The 21,213-nt window shown below is 54.3% G+C and overlaps 2 protein-coding genes across 2 annotated transcripts in view; both read left to right on the top strand.

Annotated features, from left to right (window-relative positions):
- Nucleotides 1–797: 797 nt before the first annotated feature.
- cacna1fa (calcium channel, voltage-dependent, L type, alpha 1F subunit a) lies at nt 798–19,350 on the top strand. Its single transcript, XM_086159086.1, has 47 exons — nt 798–1,001; nt 2,357–2,546; nt 2,643–2,748; nt 3,683–3,822; nt 3,898–4,043; nt 4,118–4,270; nt 4,347–4,543; nt 4,620–4,723; nt 4,809–4,951; nt 5,063–5,128; nt 5,204–5,270; nt 5,356–5,382; nt 5,803–5,963; nt 6,045–6,270; nt 6,568–6,775; nt 6,866–6,986; nt 7,111–7,183; nt 7,370–7,433; nt 7,513–7,570; nt 7,907–8,003; nt 9,228–9,357; nt 9,461–9,520; nt 9,602–9,708; nt 10,273–10,360; nt 10,458–10,565; nt 10,792–10,844; nt 10,915–11,061; nt 11,141–11,342; nt 11,646–11,804; nt 11,887–11,997; nt 12,080–12,163; nt 12,590–12,610; nt 12,696–12,830; nt 12,940–13,005; nt 13,145–13,236; nt 13,390–13,549; nt 14,394–14,521; nt 14,614–14,710; nt 14,798–14,900; nt 15,019–15,120; nt 15,261–15,385; nt 15,472–15,818; nt 15,889–16,086; nt 16,616–17,109; nt 18,057–18,169; nt 18,283–18,612; nt 18,712–19,350. Exons 1-47 carry the CDS (start codon nt 983–985, stop codon nt 18,916–18,918), a joined length of 6,333 nt encoding a protein of 2,110 aa, XP_086015212.1. The 5' UTR covers nt 798–982; the 3' UTR covers nt 18,919–19,350.
- A 979-nt stretch (nt 19,351–20,329) lies between these two features.
- sypb (synaptophysin b) overlaps nt 20,330–21,213 on the top strand; it is an 11,300-nt gene continuing 10,416 nt past the window's right edge. Inside the window, exon 1 of the mRNA XM_086159106.1 lies at nt 20,330–20,423. Within this exon, the coding sequence (XP_086015232.1) occupies nt 20,406–20,423 (18 nt within the window). The 5' untranslated portion in view covers nt 20,330–20,405. The remainder of the gene's footprint in view (nt 20,424–21,213) is intronic.

The following is a 21,213-nucleotide window of genomic DNA, read 5'->3' as shown; positions in this document are numbered from 1 at the left end:
AATGAGTGTTACTGAAGTTACAGGAAGCTCTAAAAGCACACAGACTTTGTCTCTGAGATGATTAGAATTATATAATCAAATAGTCATAACTATGTTTTAATAATTGAAGGACAATATATTGTTTTGATCAATAACGTGTGTGTGTGTGTGTATGTGGGGGGGGGAATGAGAGTGAATGGTTGTTTATCCCCAAATTGGGTGTGAATGATGGGGTGAGTGAGTATGTGACCCTGTTATTGACTGGGGGCCGTCCAAGGTGAACCCCGCCTCTCGTCCAATCACGGCCCGGTGGCTCCGACCCCCGCCCCCCGCAACCCTGAGCGCATGAATGGATGAATATATGTCCATATAAATCACCTTGAAAAGATTGAAATGTAGGAAACAGACGTACAGGCCGAGAGCTTCGACATGTTTGTCTCTTTAAAATGTTTATTTCTTCTGTTTCAGTTGCGTGAGGACAGGCTCCTCTGGCTGCCAGACGGCGCCTCCTGTGGCTCCTCGGGGTACTGCAGCCCCCCAAAGCCCCTGGAACTCCCCGTAACCCCCGGAGTTTGACCCCAAATCCCCTCTGCCATGTCCTCCCGTGGTCTGGCGTCTTCTCGCCGGCCGGAGTGCGAGGAGGCCTCCGCCGAGCCTCCCCCTGCAGCTCCCCCCTCCCCCCCGCTGCTTCCCCCTTGAAAGACTGCCACAGTCATCCTTTTTAAACGGCTGATCCGCTGTAATCCCGCCGGCTGACCGCCGCTCGCTGCTCGCCGCCGCCTGTCCTCCTGGACGCCTGGATGAAAAGCATCCACCCTTCTGTTCGCCGTGACAGGAACTTCCAGAAAGCCGTGTTTTGGTTGGATCTCGGAGCGGGATGGGCCGCGGGGCGCAGAGGCTGCTGACGCACCTCCAACACCCGCGAGAAGGTTGACCTGTCCTTATCTTCGGGCGTTCATGGTGGATCTTTCTCATTGGGACTCGGTGCCGTTAAAGTGCGAACATGGAGGCAGCGAAGAAAGGTAGGTTCGGGTGAGAACCATCTAGAAAAGAAAGCTTTACGACGCTCTGCAGAGATTCTTCTTCTGCAGAGCAGCAGGTGTGATACTTCCCTTTCCTTCATAACACCCCCTTTTTTTCCTGGAGGGAGTTCCTAACCCCTACGGGCCGGGTCCGGACGCCAGGTGACCACTTGGCCTGAGCCGACAGGCCTGGCGCCACACAGCTCCCAGGAAAGAACTAGGTCACATCTGGTCCAACACTGAGAGGGCCTCAGGCCTGAAGGTCTGCCTCCTCCTCCTGCTCCTCGCAGGCACCTGTCAAATCCTCCCGAACCAGCTGGACAGAAAACAAAAATAGACAGCGGGTTGTGTTCTGGTTCCGCCTCTTTCCGGAGATGGAGAGCTGGACCTCCTTCATAATGTAATCTAAGCTGTCATAATGTACACGCAGAACGTCTCGGAGGGTTCTTTACGTCTCCATCCAGGGGGCGGATACCCTCTGCTTGTTTGAGAACAGCCTTCAAACCTTCCTTTTTGAGAAAGTTAGCATATAATTACGTTGGCCTAGCAGCCCAAGCCCCTAGTTATGCCACCACAGGCTTACTCTGCAGAGGGACATCCCTTGACGCACCTCTCATTCCTCTTCCCTCTGCCCTTACATCATCAGCTCATGATAGGAACCTCATATCTTCTCCTGGGCTCTCAGCGGGCGGTGTCTCGGCCTGCCATTGTTGTTGCTTTAATGACTATTAGAGCTGCTATCGTATCATGTCAGTAATTAGCATGTATCTGTTAGCGCTACTGGTATCATTAACCTGATCTCATGAGTTCCCTCAAGCGCCCTCTGACTCTGTCACACCCCTGCTTTCCATCAGTCTCCATCTCATTTGCTTTCAACCCGACTGGTCGAGGCAGAAGGCCTAGAGTGAGCCGGCTGTCCGAGGTTCCTGCCCAGTCAAAGACAGTGTTTCCTCGCCGCCGTCTCAGAGGAATGTTGAGTTTCTGTAGATCTTTTCAATATGTGTGGCCCAGATCTCCTCTGCATAGAAAGTTCCAGCAGACCCCCGGGTTGGGATTTGGAGCCGTAGGAACAACATCTGACTTTACCTGGCACCTTTCGGTGCCTCCGTTTGGTGGCAGTGGGTCGCGTCTGTCCTGAAGGTACTTGACGAAGGTTTCTCCAAAGATGGCGGCGTTGGCTCTGCAGCCTGTTGAGGAAAACATCAGGCAGCCGCGTGACCCGTGAGGAAATGTAGACCTGTTAGACCTGTACAGCTGATCGGATGGAAAGAGAACCTCAGACAGAAAGCGGGGTACAGGCCTTCTCGAGGGGGTGCAGGAGAACCTGACAGCTTTCACTTCTCCACCCTCTCCAGATGCCCCCCCTCTGGGCGAAGCGGGGAAATCGGACACCCTGGGGTCGACGAGCTCAGCCAGGAAGAGGGGCGGCGGGGCCAAGAAGGCCATGCAGGCCAACAAGTCGGCCCTGCGAGCCCCGCGAGCCCTCTGCTGCCTCACCCTCAGCAACCCCATCCGCATGGCGGCGCTGGCCTTGGTGGAGTGGAAATATCCTTCAGCCCTGCGTGTAGCAAGTCCTCAATGATGTCGGGTTGACTTTCCTCCCCAAAGATAGTCCGTTTCACCCTTGACCTTTACCCTCACGCCCTTTGACATCTTCATCCTGCTGGCTATTTTCGCCAACTGCGTGGCCATGGGGGTCACCAAGCCGTACCCCGATGACGACTCCAACCCCACCAACCACCAGCTGGTGAGTCTTGTGGTGCACGTTCACATTCAGCCGCTGGTCAGTGTAGATAAGACGCTAGAACTTTATTGACTGCGATGTTTCAAAATAAAAGCCTGCAACACCATTCGGTGTTGTGGATTATCATGGGGGTACGAGGAGAAGTGTAGGTGTCTGAGGGGTTCACACAAGAGAAAGGGAGGGTCTTCAGCAAGCCGTCCTGAGGAGGATCTTCTCAGCGAGGAAGTGGCGGCGTCCTGATGGGCGGTAATAGTATTAGAGGGGAGAATTGGAGGTGTGACCTCAGCTAAGTGACCCTGTCAGGGATCATGACTTACTTAGATGGCAGCCATCTGCCCTTCTCTTCTTCCCTGTCTCTCCACCAGTTTCCACACTCGGTACAATAGAATACAATCGGACTTTGCGAAACGGGTGTTTGTCGCCCAACAAGAATGTGGACATACCGCGGGATCATTCGTTCATTCTCCACGCGGCGTGATCTGCATCCAGCAGGGTGAACCTGAGCTCCCTTTATGGGATTGGACACTGAAGCTAAGCCGGCGCTCAAAAAAAAACCCTCGCCGCCATGTGGCGTCAGTTTACATCGTTTGGGTTTGGGGGGGGTTTCCAGCCAAGCCTCCTCCGGCCCGATGGCGGTCGTCCAATGTGCGGTGGCCTAGTGAGATATGAGCTGAGGGGCAGTGGGAGCGGCGCTAAGAGGAGTTAAGATGAAGGTTAGCGGATCTGGAGCTGGGCTTAAGCCGGTGTGAGGCAGTGGGTTAAGAGGTTAATGATGACACGCAATTTAAAACAAATGGCAGACGGAAAGATGGAAGCGGAAGGAAAGAACATCGCTTTCACTCGTTCACAGCAATTAGCTCGTTCCGGGGAGGTCGGGGCGATAACGTGACCTTCCTGTTTAACGTCTATTCCTTCTGAGCTGCAAATCCGCTTTCAGGAAAAAGTGGAGTACGTCTTCCTCGTCATCTTCACCATCGAGACCTTCACCAAAATCCTGGCGTACGGCCTGGTCATGCACCCCAGCGCCTACATCCGCAGCGGCTGGAACCTTCTGGACTTCATCATCGTCATTGTCGGGTACGCTTCCGCCTGATGGTCCTCGCGGGTCGCGCGCCTCTTGGATGTGAGGAGCACCAGATGTTGTTTGCGCAGGTTGTTCAGTGTGATAGCGGAGGGCATGACGGATCACAAACCAGGAGAGGCGCATCACGCCGCGGGGAAGCCTGGAGGCCTGGACGTCAAAGCCCTCAGGGCCTTCAGGGTGCTGAGGCCGCTACGACTGGTGTCCGGAGTGCCGAGTGCGTAAATCGGACATTTTCCGTCCCGCTTCGGGCGTCTCGCGGCGGCAAAAACTCTGTGTTGGCTCCCGCAGGTCTGCAGATCGTGTTGAACTCCATCATGAAGGCCATGGTGCCGCTCCTCCACATCGGCATGCTGGTGATGTTCGTCATCATCATCTACGCCATCATCGGCTTGGAGCTGTTCATCGGCCGGATGCACAAGACGTGCTACTCCGTCGGCACAGGTGGCCGCCCTCCGAACCCGACGGGCCGCATGGTGACGGAGTCGCGTACTGACTGAGCGTCTGTCCGTCGCCGCAGGTCTGATGGTGGAGGATGACCCGTCGCCCTGTGCCTTCGCCGGCAGCGGACGCTTTTGTGTCGGCAACGGGAGCGAGTGCAGGGGCAAGTGGGAGGGGCCCAACGGGGGCATCACCAACTTCGACAACATCTTCTTCGCCATGCTGACCGTCTTCCAGTGCATCACCATGGAGGGCTGGACGGACGTCTTGTACTGGGTATGGACTCGGCCTTGCAGCTCTGCTAGTTTCTCCGCCGTGAACACCGATTCCACGTTCTCTGCTCCGTCTCCAGATGAACGACGCCATCGGCTGCGAGATCCCGTGGATTTATTTTGTCTCTCTGGTCATCTTCGGCTCCTTTTTCATCATCAACCTTGTGTTGGGTGTGTTGAGCGGGTGAGTCGACGCCGAGAGAGCAGCGGAGAAGCTGCTCCGAGTTCCATCTCCGCCCTCCTGAGGTGGCGCTTGTGTGTTCCCACAGAGAGTTCTCCAAGGAAAGGGAGAAGGCCGTGGCCCGCGGTGAGCTTCAGAAGGCCCAGGAGAGCAAGCAGATGGAGGAGGACATGATAGGGTACATGGACTGGCTCATAGAAGCAGAGGATGTGGATGAAGAAGGGAACAAACGTTAGTAGGCTGCACACACACACACACACACACACACACACACACACACACACACACAATCGTGGACATGAATCGGAGTCACTCACCACCTTTGTCTGTTTGTCCCCGAAGGAGCTGCGATCGCCAAGAAAAAGATGATGAAGAAGTTCGGCTGGTACAAGCACAGCGAGGATGGAGGTGCAGAAGAGTCTCCTCGAGTCGGGTTTGACCAACTGTGACCATCCAATCACGTCCCACCATCTCTTTCCTCAGGAGAATCGGACTCGGACGATGACATCGCCTACCTGGACGACGACAACGGCTTCTGTGCCTCCCTCATGTGAGGTTTGGGTCAGACGTCAGCGTCCTTCAGGAGTTGGTGGAACCATTACTTCAACTTTGTTTTCCTCTCTTCCTCTCCCCAGGGCCAAGATGATGGCCAATAGTTTCTGGTAAGACCTCCTTTGCTATCTGTCGGTCTTTCCGAACGTGATGCCGAGGGAGAGGAGACTGGAACCACTCATGAGACAGAAATTAGTGAGAAAACACAAGAGAGCAAGAACGTTCAGGAAAATGAGAACGGAGACACTTCTGGTCCAGCAGATCATCCCGTGACGTGGAGCAACCTTTCGTTTTTGCTACTTTCACATGTTTTAATGGCGCGGTGAAGCAGTGGTTAGCACCTCTGCCTCGCAGCAAGAAGGCCCCTGGTTCTGTGCGGAGTCTCCATGTTCTCTCTGCTTGGGGTTCCTCCATCAGTCCAAACGCATCTAGGAGGTTCATTGGAGACGCCGCATTGTCCAGATGTGAACGAGTGGGTGCAAACAGTTGAAAGTCATCTACTGAGCGTGTCCGCTGTGTCTCTCCTGCAGCGACCAGCTGTGCCAGCTCAACCATACGATGAGGAAGAATTGCCGCGTGGCCGTGAAGACCACCAACTTCTATTGGCTGGTGCTTCTCCTGGTGTTCCTCAACACGGTGGCCAGCGCCTCTGAACATTACGGACAGCCAAAGTGGCTGACGGAAATGCAAGGCGAGGGCCGACTCCTCCCTCCGTCCCTCGGGTTCCCGGCGCTCTCCGTCTCATTCGCATGTTCTGGTCCGGTCCCCTCAGAGCGAGCCAACAAGATCCTGCTCCTGCTGTTCACCCTGGAGATGCTGATGAAGATGTACGCCTTCGGCCTGCAGATCTACTTCATGGCGCTCTTCAATCGCTTCGACTGCTTCGTGGTGTGCGGCGGCATCCTGGAGACGCTGCTGGTGGAGATGGAGTTCATCCCGCCCATCGGCATCTCGGTGCTCCGCTGCATCCGCCTGCTCAGGATATTCAAGATGACTCGGTAAGTGGCAGCAGAACCGCACCTGTGGATTCCCGGCGGTAATGTTGAAGCCGAATTTGTAGACCGGTCATTCCAGGAGACTCCCGTGCACTCGACCCGGACGGGGCCAAGGTCCATCTTTGACACTCATTTGACAAAACCCAAGGATTCCATCCCAGTATTTGTTTTCAACAAGCGCCGATCATGGATCCCGACGATTTCACGCCCCGCCAAATACAAGAGGCAGACTAACTGACAGCTTCTGATGGGTCAGATGTTCACCCCCTGAGGTAAATCCGGTTGTCTCGTTATTTCCAGGCACTGGGCCGCCCTGTCCGACCTGGTCAACTCACTGCTCAACTCCATGAAGGCTATCTGCTCCCTCCTGCTCTTGCTCTTCCTCTTCCTCATTATCTTCGCCTTGCTGGGCATGCAGTTGTTCGGAGGCAAGTTCAACTTTGACGAGACGCAGATGAAGAGAAGCACTTTCGACTCCTTCCCCCAGGCTCTGCTCACGTGTTTCCAGGTGACTTACAACACGCCGTTTTATCCGTGGCGCTATTAACCACATCTACTCCTGCCCGAATATCCCTTTTTAACCCTTCATTCCCTCCAGATCCTCACGGGAGAAGACTGGAACGCCGTGATGTACGATGGAATCATGGCCTACGGAGGGCCCGTCTTCCCCAACATGGTGGTGTGCATCTACTTCGTCATCCTCTTTGTGTGCGGCAACTGTATCCTTCTCCAGCGGGCAGCGAACGCACCATCGGCGTGCACACGTACCGTCGAGCACCGAGCGCGAACCCACCAGGTGCGCTCCAGAAGGAGCGGGTCGGTCTCCCTTAATTTTGCAACCAGACATCCTGCTCAATGTCTTCTTGGCTATCGCCGTCGACAACTTGGCCGGAGGCGGCGGAAAGAAGAAAGTCGAGTACGTCTTCCGTTCACCTTTATAAACCCTTATCGACGTTTATTAGCGTCTCATCTGCAAACAACTTCACTTGAAAAGCATGAATATCCATTACTGCAGACATGGAGAATGACCCGGAAAGAGAGAAAGTAGGAAAGCAGACCATGAAAGAGAGTGAATATGAAAGCCTGTCTTTGTCATTTTCAGAGAGAAGAAAGAGGAGGAGGAAGAGTGGGACGAGGACGAAGAGAAAGAGGATGAAGACGCCGGGGTACGGGATGCTTTTGTTGAACCGTGTAGATCTTTAAAACAGCAGAGAAGCCAAGCTAGCTTTTGTGTCTCCTGTGCAGAACGAGGACGACGACTGGCAGGAGAACGAGGAGCTGCGGGCCATCGAGGGGCTGGAGGGTGAGAGGGGTGGACCGGGGCAGGAAGGGGCAGGAAGGGGCAGGACGGGGCGGGACGGGGCAGGACGGGGCAGGACGGGGCAGGAAGGGGCAGGAAGGGGCAGGACGGGGCAGGACGGGGCAGGACGGGGCAGGAAGGGGCAGGACGGGGCAGGACGGGGCGGGACGGGGCAGGACGGGGCAGGACGGGGCAGGAAGGGGCAGGAAGGGGCAGGACGGGGCAGGACGGGGCAGGACGGGGCGGGACGGGGCGGGACGGGGCGGGACGGGGCAGGACGGGGCAGGACGGGGCAGGACCGACAGCCTCTCAACACCTTTCTATCTCTGTGACCCGCAGGAGTGGCGCCGTTAAAGCCGGAGTTCTCTGGGCCTAAAGAAAAGATCGTGCCCATTCCTGACGGAAGCTCCTTCTTCATCCTTGGAAAGAAAAACTGGTAACACTTGGTCACACATTGAAAGACACCACACAAAGGAATCACTAGATTCTCTCAGCCCTAGTGGACAAAATACTACGCAGAAGTAGCAGGTACAAACCTAGTAAATGTCACTCAGTCAATCGGCATTGTAGTTTCAGAACACGGTGGCTTCCTGGTACCTTGAGGTCAGGTATTAGCACAGAGGGGAGAGTTGTGTCCCGATGTCGTTGTCGTCGCTTTCTCTGTACCCTTTTGGTTTTGTAGTGTTGGGCTGGAAGGCCTCATGTGAGTCCAGTCCACTGAAGATTGCCTGTCTCCTCTGGTTCTCTTATGGGCGGCATCTTCCCAGCTGCAGGGTTGCTATCGAAGTCTTTATAGCAAAGCTCAGGTCGACCAGGAGGTCTTTAGCCAGTGCCAAATAAACGATGTCCTTCAGAAGTCTTCCATCATCTATCCGTCGGACATGTCAGTGCCAGTGGAGCTGCTGCTGCACATTAGCAGCGCAGATGGAAGCTGTTGCTTCTTGGCTCTTGGTGTGCGTCCAGTGTCCAGGAGTGAGCTGGAGACAGCGGCTCCTGCATCTGTTGCTCCACTCTGGTGGGTGTCAAAGGTGGAAGCTGCCTTTCCAGTGTTGTTGTTGAGTCCAGTGTCCACTGATAGACCGCTGGTGATGGTGGATCCAAGGTAGGAGACACCACTCACAGCCTCCAGTGTGTATTTGTGGACGGAGCTTGATGGAGGAGGGTCTGCACCCTGTCCTGTAGTCTTGGTTTTGCCCGGGCCGACGGTCAGGACTAAACTAAAGGAAACAAATGTATGTGAATGTGCTGTGGTATTATCGCTAACATGGACAGCACTCTTTAGGACTGTTGTAGCACTGTGGTGTAATACCTTGTGTATTTTTATGTGACAGCACTTTAACGTCGTATTTATAAAGCACTTTTCGCGCTCTGTTTATTGCTCTTTAAAAATAAAACAACAAAGAGAACAATGTGAACAAGAGAGAAAGTTTATGGTTGTTACATATTTATAAATCCATTCATGTAAGATATTAATCGGATAAGTTAAGATGTCAGGTACAAATTGCAGTGTAGTAGAAATATAGAGGAGACTCAAAGTATAAGTACCTGATCAGAGTATTCAGGCTCATGACTTCAGTAAAAGTAGACACTTGAATCCCATCACAGTTTGGAACATGGCTGACCCTCTAATGTTGAGTTTCTCCAAATGTGACTTTCCCAGTTTACGTGTCGCCTGCCACAACCTCATCCATCACCCGTACTTCACCAACTTCATCCTCATCTTCATCATCCTCAGCAGCATTTCTCTGGCCGCTGAGGATCCCATAAAATCCCACTCGTTCAGGAACATCGTAAGACCCTCCCCTTCGGAACCCGCCCCCCTTTCGAAAGTCCAACTTCCGGTATGTCTTTGGGCTCCAAGTAAAACCTCTGGCTCCCCTCTTCTCTCGCCAGGTGCTGGGTTACGCCGATTACGTCTTCACCTCGGTTTTCACCGTGGAGATCGTGCTGAAGGTCAGTCCCGCCCGCCGTCACCGACATCACATTGCGAGCGGTCTCTAAGCCACGGCGTGTAACCTTGTCTCCTGTCTCCAGATGACCGTCTACGGAGCCTTTCTGCACACCGGCTCCTTCTGCAGGAATGCCTTCAACCTCCTGGACCTGCTGGTGGTCAGCGTGTCGCTCACCTCCTTCTTCCTCCAGTGAGTAGATCCCTGTGGAAAAACAAACCAACCGCCGTGACGGCCCGACTAGCCCGGTTCTTCTCTCACTTCGCTACATCCAGACAGTTTGGGATCTCTTCGCTCCACAACCTGTAAGACCTTTAGAACTCCACCAGCACTGGCACAACAGCTCACCTTTACTTCAAGCCAAGGGCTTCAAGGGCTGGAACTCCAGCGTTATTTCCTTTGCCCAGACGAACCCTCTCATCAAAATGGAGGATAGAACTCCATTTTCCGGAGAGGGCTGGTCTTGGCCAGCGCTGCCCTTTATCACGATGCCATTCGCAAGTATGGACAGAGTTTCCAGGCGTAGCCGGGGTGTTGAGGGGATCCGTTTTGGTGGCCTCAGATGTAATAGTTCTGTTGGCTTCATCTGACCGTGATCTCCAGCTCTCGCCGGAGCAGGACATGAGCATTTGTTCCAATGGAGTAACCGTCACACATCCGCGTGAACACCATACGTAGGGTTTTAATGTCTGAGACCAAATTTGCGTGGATGGCTCATAAGAAGCCTGGAATTGTCTGACTTCTCTAAACCTGCAGCTCCAGCGCCATCTCTGTGGTGAAGATCCTCCGAGTGCTTCGAGTGCTCCGGCCTCTTCGAGCCATCAACCGCGCCAAGGGGCTAAAAGTAAGCGGATTTACTGCTGCTCAGCGTGTTCGTGGGTGACAATTCCATACGATGGTGTTAGAATTCATACTCACGTGAACACCTTTGTGTGCCTCAGAATGTGGTCCAGTGTGTGTTTGTGGCCATCCGGACCATCGGGAACATCCTGATCGTCACCACGCTTCTTCAGTTCATGTTTGCCTGCATCGGAGTCCAGCTCTTCAAGGTTCTTTTCTCCTCTTTGAATTTCCCCAGTGTCTTTGAGGAACTCCCATGAGATCCTTGGAACTCAAGTTGCTCACAAATCCTTGAAACCTTTGGACCTGTGTCACTGTGTGGAATCCATCCATCCAGATGTACCAAAACTGTGCGGACGGGTCGTGTCTCAACATCTCAGCTCTTGTGACTTAAGAGGCAGAGAAAGGCTTTCAAAGTTGTACTTCATGTTGCAGGGCAGATTCTACAGCTGCACAGATGAAGCGAAACACACCCCAGAAGAGTGCAAGTCAGTATCCTCACTCCAGATTCCTTAAAGTGGACACGAGCTGTCCGCTAACACCTGTGTTTGACTTCAGGGGGACCTTCGTGGTCTACAAAGATGGGGATATGAACCATCCCATGGTGAGAGAGAGGATCTGGGAAAACAGTGACTTTAATTTTGACAACGTGTTGATGGGCATGCTGGCGTTGTTCACCGTGTCCACCTTCGAAGGCTGGCCGCAGTGAGTAGCAACCATATCTTAACGTAAGTTCCGGCTTCTTTGAACCTTCCGCTTCTAACTTAGACCCGCCATGTTTAAGGCTCCTTTACCGGGCTGTGGACGCCAACGCCATCAACCGAGGGCCCATTTACAACTACCGGGTCGAAATCTCCATCTTCTTCATCATCTACATCATCATCATCGCCTTCTTCATGATGAACATCTTTGTGGGTTTTGTCATCATCACCTTTCGGGAGCAAGGGGAGGCTGAGTTTAAAAACTGCGAACTCAACAAAAACCAAGTAGGTCACTTTGACGGGCGTCAGTCACGCGCCTTCACTGTTGCCATGACGATGCCAGCGTTTTTGAGTCATCAAATTAGTCCGGCTTCTCTGACGTTGGTGGTGTGACTCAAACAAGCGGCTGAACTACAGCTGGATTCTGATTCAGTTAGTCCAGATACTGCGGTCGGAGAATCCTCTGATCCGATCCGGTCTCTTAGGTCGGAGATGAAGACAAGCAGGAGAATCCATTCAGTGCTATAGAAGTGCTGTTGCACTGTTCAGAGTGAATAATGCTCGCCCTCCTCTTGTTGCCACCTTCAGCGCCAGTGTGTTTACTACGCACTGAAGGCTCAGCCTATCAAGATTTACATCCCCAAAAACCCATCTCAGCTGAAATTCTGGAAGATCATCAACTCCAGCCAGTTTGAGTACATCATGTTTGTGTTGATCCTGGGCAACACCCTCACGCTGGCCATTCAGGTGAGACTCCACGCGAACCCGGCACGACACCGACACGCGTCGACTTTCTTCTGACTGGAGGTTTCCGGTTCCTCCCTTTCAGCATTACGAGCAGTCTAAGCTGTTCACCCACGTCATGGACATCCTCAACATGATCTTCACTGTGGTGTTCACCATCGAGATGATCATCAAGTTACTGGCTCTCCGCGCTCATGTGAGCTTTACTCTTTTAGCCGATCCTGCTCAAGGCCGTCTGGTTTTGACTCTTGCTGGATTTGTAAAAAATTCCCTTGCAGCATTATTTCATCGACCCTTGGAACTCCTTTGATGCTCTGATTGTGGTGGGCAGCGTGTTGGACATCGCAGTCTCAGAGTTCAGTGTAAGTGTGTTCGCAGAATAGTACTTTGTTGGGTCTTTGGACACATTTCAAAAGCTAGCGGAAAGCTACAGATTAGCACCAGCATTTCCTCACACCTTGTTCCTCAGTTGGTGTCCCTCAAAGCTCAATCGTAGGGCCTCGTTACATCAGTTCTGTATGATAGCCAACTGTCCCAAAGCTGACATCCATGTCTACGTGGATGACCGCCAAAACCTCATCGGGCGATCCTTGAGATCAATGCAGATGTTCCTGAGATAATCGTGCTCACAGAAGATCCCATGAGCTGACCTCTGCCCGATGAAAGTTTCTTGACAGACGTACACGATTCTCTGAATGTTAAAGTCATCGTGATTTCGGCTTCTTTTTTCCCCTCTTTCCCTGTGAACGATCTCCTCACCGGGTTGATGCCATGAAACATGTCCTCAGGGCGGCGGCGGCCACGGTGAGGTGAGACAGCCGTCTGATGCACCCGCCTCTACTAATTCTCCTGCCGGTGCTGCACGATGGTCGGTTTTGTCCTACTCTTCTCCAGGGTGGCGGCAAAGGGGAGAGCGGAAAAGTGTCCATCACGTTCTTCCGTTTGTTCCGAGTCTTGCGATTGGTCAAGCTGCTCAGCAAAGGAGAAGGTATTCGAACCCTCCTCTGGACTTTTGTCAAGTCCCTGCAGGTCAGTGAATCACAGACCAATGGATTCCCACATTGCAAAGAGTGTGTACGTGGCACCGGCCGCCCGTCCTACCCGTCTGCAAACGTTCTCCTGGTGTTTACTCGCTCAGGCACTGCCTTATGTCGGCCTTCTCATCGCCATGATCTTTTTCATCTACGCCGTGATCGGCATGCAGGTGAGTCTGTCTCCTCGGTGAGCCTTCTGGACAGTTGTAGTTACAATTGCAACCTCTTCCCTAAATTAGTAAAGGGGTAGCTGCTGTGGAAGTTTCAGAATATTACTGGATGATCTTTGTCTCTCTAAATGGATTCTAGACATTTGGGAAGGTAGCGGTTGATGACAACACACATATCAACAGGAACTGCAACTTCCAGACCTTCTTCATGGCTGTTCTGGTGCTTTTCAGGTCAGCTGTTCTTTATCTCTCCTCTACCTGCATCTTTCTTGTATGTCAGTATGTCCATCGCTGCTACGCTCAGCCCCTCAGCTGGCTGGTTGCCTTCAAAAGAGCGTCATCACCCCAGCTATTCAGACCACGGCGTACCTGATGTTTTCTCAGGTGTGCCACCGGAGAGCAGTGGCAAGAGATCATGTTGGCGGCGCTGCCAGGCAGACGCTGTGACCCGGAGGCCGACACTGAGCCGGGTGAAGAGTTCAACTGTGGCAGCAACCTGTCCTACATTTACTTCATCAGCTTCTTCATGCTCTGCGCTTACCTGGTGAGTGAAGCCTGGGATTGAGGAAATCTGCAAATTGTTTGTTTTTTGTAGTCGCCTGGCGCCGAGGTCGACCGGTGAAACCCGCCCCCTAATTTGGTCGTACTTCATGTACCCGCGTGGGTCCAAATTAAATCTGGGTATGATTGAATCACATGTGTTCCAGGGATGTGTGAAGTCAGACGGGATCAGAGGACGGCATTACAGGAGCTCCAGGAGCTTATCTTGTCTTCTTCAACTCCCGAGACACTCCGAACCCTCCACATCTGTGGATTTCATTAATCTGCCGGGCACGTTAAGAGCCCCGCAAATATTTCACGCTCCCGTGATCTTGGTCGGAGTTTTAAGACGGTAGACATGAGCAGATTAAACGGGGGAAGATTACACTCTCATCTGAGGTAAAGAACCCAAAAGCGGGAGTTCATTTGCTGTTCTTGCTGCATGCGCAGACTCCTGATCACTCCTGTCATGATCAGGGTGCTGGTGACCTTCAACCCTTCCAGGATTCCAAAACCACAGGCCCCGTCCTGTTCCACTCAACTGCACTATGTGCCCACATGTAGTCTTACTACAAGCCTTGGCTGACGTTTGGGACCGTCAGCAAATAGGTGCTGCTGGAGGCTTCTTATTTCCGCTCCTAATATTGGTACCGCGAATTCAATGCGCAAGAAATACAATATGAAGGTTTTTTGCGAGACATGGAACCCCCGATTTGCTCCCGATGACGCGGCGCTTTGCGTGGCTGCGCTGCCACCGTCGGCGTGCCAGTGTATGGGTGAAGGTTGTGTCAAGGAGATGACTGGGTTACATCAGTAAGGAGTGTCTACCTGTCCTCTTCCCTGTCAAGATCATCAATTTGTTCATTGCCGTCATCATGGACAACTTTGAATACCTGACCCGAGACTGGACGGTGCTCGGCACCCACCACCTGGACGAGTTCAAGAGGGTCTGGTCCGACTATGACCCCGAGGCCACGTGAGATCTTCCCCCTCGAACCTTCGCACTCCTCCACTCGTCTTCGCCACTTTCCGTTTCTTTGTCTTCTAAACGTCCTCGCGTCCTTGCAGAGGCCGTATCAAGCACATCGACGTGGTCACCATGCTGCGGAGGATCCAGCCTCCTCTCGGCTTTGGGAAGCTGTGCCCGCACCGCGTGGCCTGCAAAGTGAGTCACGCACCTCCAGAGCTGCTGCTGGATTATCTCAAGCCGGAGTTCCCGGTTTTAATCCCAATCCCTCTGTCCACGTCTCAGAGACTGGTCTCCATGAACGTCCCACTGCACGCCGACGGGACCGTCACCTTCAACGCCACCCTGTTTGCCCTGGTGCGAACATCGCTCAAGATCAAGACCGATGGTTTGCGACACACACACACACACACACACACACACATGCACGCCTGATCTGTTAGAGTGCAGTACATGATGTTTCCTAAGTGGTCTTTTGAAGCTGGACCTTCTCACGTCTCCTCCAGGCCCCATTGATCAGCAGAACGAGGAGCTGAAGGTGATCATTAAGAAGCTGTGGAAGAGGACCAAGCCCAAGCTCATTGACGAAGTCATTCCTCCCCCTAGAGGTAGAAGATAACATCACAACTCACGTTCGGGATGCGGACATCTCACTCCTGCCGTAGATGTTACTGACTGAGATGCCTCATATAGATACGGTCCACCCCCTCGAGACCTTCTGATGGACAGCCGTCCTCTTTATCCGCAGGGGACGAGGTGACCTGCGGGAAGTTTTACGCCAGCTTCCTGATCCAGGACTATTTCAAAAAGTTCCGCAAGAGGAAGGAGCGGGAGAGGAAGTCCAAGAAAAAGGACAAGGCCGCTTCTCTCCAGGTGACGTCCATGGACGACGTCTCAGAAGAAGCATCCTGTCCGGACGGCGATCATCTCACCGTGGCGATGTCTCTTTGTGTGCTCAGCAAGGGCTGCGCAGTCTGCAGGATCTGGCCCCGGAGATGCGCCTGGCGATGGCGTGCGACCTGGAGGAGGAGGAGGCCGGCGACGGAGAGATGACGGGCGACGAGATATTCGACAGCGCGTCCGGAACCTCGGCCAACACCACGCCGGCCAGCACGCCCATGCCGCCCATCGAGATGCTGGTGGAGCAGAGCGCCGTGATGGTGGAGCCGGAGCTCTGGACGGCGGGCGAGGCGGCCGTCACCGCGCAGGTGGTCGGGATGCAGGAGCACCAGAGGCCGGGATCTGAGCTGGCGGGCGTGAGCGTGGTCACGGAGCAGCCGCAGGGGTCGGTGCCGCCGCTCATCAGGTGGGTTTCTCCGCCGCCCGAGATCGTCCCGTTTCTTTGGAGAGTACCTTCAACCGATTCTTCCACACAGAGTGGAGTCCATCAGTGAGATGCCTCCTCCTCCGCCGTCTCCTCTACCTCCCCCGGCTCCTCCGGCTGAGACACCGGAGCCACTAGGAGTCGTAGTCCAACCACCGGTGGCCGAGCCGGCCGCGGCGGCACCTGCTGCAGCGGCGGAGCCGGTCTACAGCTATGACGCGGAAGCTTCCGGTCTGGCATCGGTGGAGCGGTAAGACTCGATCCACCGAGCTAACGGCGCTCTATCAGACTGAACTTTGACCTTCATAGCGTCGGCGTAGAACTCGGTCAAATCAAGGTCTGTTTCACCGGCGCTCTGAGATCCAGTCCCGTGTAAGGCTTGTCTTCAGAGAGACACAGATGTCTGTGGACCAAAGGGAGGATGTTACCCATAGCTTAGCTTCCATCTTCTCCCTTCTGTCCACTGCCGTCAGACTCCTTCGCTGTTTGTGCAAAGACAGCGTGGTGAGATGTGCCTTTAGGACTGAGCTGGTGGAGAAGCTAGAAGTCCACCAATGAAGCTCCCTCCCTTTCACCTGGGCCTGGTTATGACAGAGGGCCGATTAAATAAAAAACAAATACCAACATTTGCTCTGTCAGCTGGGATCCAGCCGGAGAACCCGTTAGGTTCTGATCTCCTCTGGCCTCCACGAGGGGCTGGACGTGTTCCTGAGGTCAAGACATTAAGCCCTCAGATCTCCGAGAAGAAAGCAGCTCCGTGAATGTTTGTCTTTTCGTAGATTCACGTACCCGGAGGCCGTCTCTCCGGCGCCCACGGAGACGGGTTACAGCGGGACCGATCCGGAGCGAGCCGCCAGCGTGGGGGAGATCCACTACCACACCCACCACGCCGGAACCTTCATCAACGGATACCAGGGCGCCGCCGTGGCCGCAGACGGCGCCGCCGCGAGTCCCAGTCCCACCCCGACCAACGGCTATGCTGCTAACGGGTACGGCGCCTACAACAATGATGCGGGCAGCATCTTCAGTGCCAATGGCAACGGGAGCACGGTGAATGGTGGCCCCGACAACAACGGTAGCATCGGAGGTAGCGGGAACGGCTACAACGGGAACGGAAACGGCTACAACGGGAACGAGAACGGCTACAACGGGAACGGAAACGGCTACAACGGGAACGAGAACGGCTACAACGGGAACGGAAACGGCTACGGCGGCGGAGAGAATGGGGGCATGCAGTTCGTGAGGAGGCGGCTACTTCCAACCATCCCCAAAGGTGAGGCACCTCTGCAGGCTACCATGGTAACTAATGTCACTACATTGAAAGTAACTACTGTAACTGCAGGTTAGAAACTAATGTAACGACATGGGTAGTAACTACTGTAACTACAGGTTAGAAACTAATGTGACTACATGGGTAGTAACTTATGTTACTCCATTGGTAATAGCAAATGTAAGTACATGGTCTGTAATTAATGCAAGCACATGGTTACTGACAAATGCAACTACACGGGTAGTAAATAATGGAACCACAGCAGCAGTAACTAATCTGACTACAGGTTAGTAACGAATATAACTATAGGGTAGTAACTTTTGTCACTACATGTTTGTAACTATTGTAACTACAAGGTCAGTATCTAGTGGTGCTAGATAGGTTGCAAAAATGTAACGACAGGTTGAAACTTGTCACTATGGGTTAGCAACTATTGTTACTACATGGGAAGGAACTAATGGAGCTACAGGTAAGTAACTAGTGTAACTACATGGGTAGTAACTAATGTAACTACATGGGTAGTAACTTACGTTACTACATGGGTAATAGCAAATGTAATTACGTGGTTTGTAACTAATGCAACCACATGGTTACTGACAAATGAGACTACTCGGGTACTAAATAATGGAACTGCAGCAACAGTAACTAATCTGACTACAGGTTTGTAACGAATATAACTATAGGTTAGCAACTTGACATTACAGGTTAGTAACTATTGTAACTACAAGGTAAGTATCTAATGGGGCTAGATAGGTTGCAAAAATGTAACGACAGGTTGAAACTTGTCACTGTGGGTTAGCAACTAATGTTACTACATGGGAAGGAACTAATGGAGCTACAGGTCAGTAACTTGTATTGGAACAGAAGTTTGATTTAGCATTTTGGGTGAAAGACATGTCAAACAAGGGATGTCCAAGTGTAACTCCACCTCCTTCTCCTCCTCCATGCAGGCCGGAAGCCCACCTTCTCCTTCCAGTGTCTTAGGCCTCAGAGCAGCGTGGACGAAGCCTCCCTCTCAGGAATCTACCGCGGGAACTCCACCCTGACTCGCCCTCGGCTGCAGGTAAGGGACGGAGGTCCAGGGACCTCGGGGACCTCAGAGACCTCAGGGACCTCAGGGACCGTCCCACCCGTCTGACCCGTCTGACCCGTCCCACCCGTCTGATCCTCCACCAGACCCACCTCAGCCTGGACTCCCGTCCCAGCAGCGTGTCGTCCATGTCTTCGTCCTCCTGGGTGAACACCACGGCGGCGGGCAGCACTCCGGCCCCGGGAGCCCCGGCCCCGTCGGCCCGGCGGGGAAAGCTCATCTACACCCCGATGATCCTGGTGGACTCGGCCAGCGGCGCCACCCGGCAGCTGTGGGGCGACGCCTCGGCCAGCCTCCCCGCCGGGACCCGACCCGGCTGGTACCCGGGTCAGAGCCGCTCCTTCGGCAGCCTCCGGGTCCCGCAGGGGAACCAAGGCCTGCTGGACAGAGGCAGCGCAGACAGCCTGGTGGAGTCGGTGAGGGAACGTCAGCGAGAACTTGGAGGACTTGATGGAATCGTTACCTCACGTGATCCTCTGTGTGTGTGTGTGTGTGTGTGTGTGTGTGTGTGTCAGATCCTGATCTCCGAGGGTCTGGGTGTTTACGCCAGGGATCCCAAGTTCGTGAGCTTCGCCAAGCGCGAGATCGCCGAGGCGTGTCACATGAGTCTGGACGAGATGGAGAGCGCCGCCGCCGACCTGATCGCCCGCGGCGCCAGCCAGGCGGCGTCCCGCTTCGAGGAGGACCTGGCGGACGAGATGAACTGCGTGATCTCCTACTGAGTCCTGCAGGCGTCCAAACACCGCTTCCTCCCACTTCTTCTTTCTCTTATTTGTTTTCTTCCACGGTTTGTGTTTTTGATCTGAAAAACGGGGACGGACCGGCGAGGCGAGGTTCCAGGGAGGAGTTTATCTCCTCCGCTGGACCTCCGAGGTGGAGCACGTGTCGGGTGCGACTTGCCAAAACATGCGTGACGGTTGTGGGGTCGGCGTGTGGCGGGAGCGCGGCAAAAGACTACAAACAATATGGCCGCCGTGCTCCTGCTGAATGACAACACTCTCATGAGGTTCATCGGGTTTTGTACTGATGTTCTCATCTCACTCAGCACAGTGTGTGTGTGTGTGTGTGTGTGTGTGTGTGTGTGAGAGAGTGAGTACGTTGGGGGGGTTAGTGACATCACCTAGTGTGTGTGAATAAACTCTCTGCAAAGGTACGACTCCTTTCTTTTGAGTTTTTTCAATAAAAGTTCTGGTGATGTTCTCCTGGAGCCTCAGGTCACACAGGGACCAGCGGAGGAGGAGAAGGTTGGAGCAGATGTTTGCTTTGGAGACCCTGAAGAGAAGGCGGGAGGCAGAGGTGAAGATGTGGAGGTTCCTCTGTGGGAGCTCGGAGGACGGAGAGGATCAGGAAGGAGTCCTGCGGAGACGGCTCATGCTAGATGTTCTGGAGATAAAGTCACGCTGAGATGGTTCAGACGTGGACAGAGGAGGGATGGAGAAGATGCTGAGGTGGGAGGAGGTCTGGAGGAAGACCAGGGAGGAGGAGCCTCATGGACGGATAAAAGAGGACGGGGATGTCGTTGGTGAGAGAGGGTTAGAAGAAAGCAGATGATTGGCCGCGGGTCGGACCGAGGCGGCTGATTGGCCGAGGGATAGATAGTGGCGGCTGATTGGCTGTCGGCCCCTGGGGGGGGCAGAGCGGATCCTGTGTGGACAGAATGGCGTGAGGTGGAGCTGAACGTGGGCTGAGGGACAGATGGAGATCTGCAGGTGTAGTCCTTGTTGTCAAACATCTGAGTTACATAACGGGCTGTTGTTGCTCCAACAGACCGGGAGCCCCCCCCCCCCCCCCCCTTAAAGGGAGCGCCGTCCCGCTCCAGATGGTCCACAAGGTCTACAAGGTCCACATGGTCCTCAAGGTCCACATCCGGACGGAGAAACAGCCCCGGATGTTGTTTCCATGGAGATGCCGGTTTTCTGCTGATGACCGCCAGCGGTTCGTCCTTCCCATCACATCTGCCTACTAAGGCGCGAACTGCCCCCCCTCCTCTCCTCTCCTGCCCCCCCCCCCCCCCCGAGGATGATCTCCTAGAGTAAAGCCGCGCTCTGATTGGTCCACCGCCATCCAACGGCTGCGTTAACGTCACGACGCGCGGCGCGTCCTCGCCCCTGCCCGTGACGCAGTCCTGCCCCCCCCCTCCCGGGCTGTTCCGGATCAGCCTCCTCCACCCTCCGCCCCTCTGATCCTCTTATCACACCGAGCGGCCAAGATGGACGTGGTGAACCAGGTAGGTCTTCTTCTTCTTCTCCACCTCCTCCTCCTCTTCCTCCTCCGCCGCCGCCGCCGCTCGTTACGTCCCGGTGGTTCGGATGCGCGCACATGCGGGTTTTTTTCTGCTTCTTTCACGCACCGCGTCAAAAGGTTCGAGGGGCCGATGCGTCAGCGGGTGTAGGAACCGGAGGGGGGGTCGGTAGTGATGGTGCATTGGAGGGGGGGGGGGGGCGCCGTGCGCGGCGTCCGGAGGTCTGCAGCGGCGACGCGCATCCACGGGATTGATTGTTTAATTGGTTTCCGTGCGATGAATCGGGAGTGTGATCGATCCGCGCGGCCCCCGCGCGTAACCGCAGCCCCCCCTCTCACCCCCCCCCCCCCCCCCCCCCGCGTCTCCCGCATCCGGGGTTTATTTCTCCATCTTTGCAACCGTGAGATGATGGTGAACGTCGGGAGTTCGTGCGTCATGTGTTTGTGGTTCGCTGTTGGAGGAGGGGTGTATGTGTGTGTATGTGTGTGTGTGTGTGTGTGTGTGTGTAGTGGGGGGGCGATGCGTGCCCCCCCTTCCACTGTGCGGCCATTTATCGAAGCGCGCAGGGAAAGACCGCCGCGTCCTCGATGTCGCATTCACCTGCGCAAAAAGCGTCCTCGTCCGCCCGCAGCGGGACAGATATCGCGATATTTGCGCGCACCCCCCCCCCCCCGCGCACCCCCCGCAAAAAAATAAAAATAAAACGCCTTGATTTGTGCGGCCGGAAAAGCGACTGATAATCAGCTTTGTCTAATTGTAATGCCGGCAGGGTATT

Source organism: Fistularia commersonii, chromosome 14, assembly GCF_037954325.1.
Source record: "Fistularia commersonii isolate RoL2024-O1a breed Wild chromosome 14, RoL_Fcom_v1.0, whole genome shotgun sequence".
In the NCBI taxonomy this organism is placed as follows: domain Eukaryota; kingdom Metazoa; phylum Chordata; class Actinopteri; order Syngnathiformes; family Fistulariidae; genus Fistularia; species Fistularia commersonii.
This window is presented reverse-complemented; position numbering and strand designations above follow the sequence as displayed.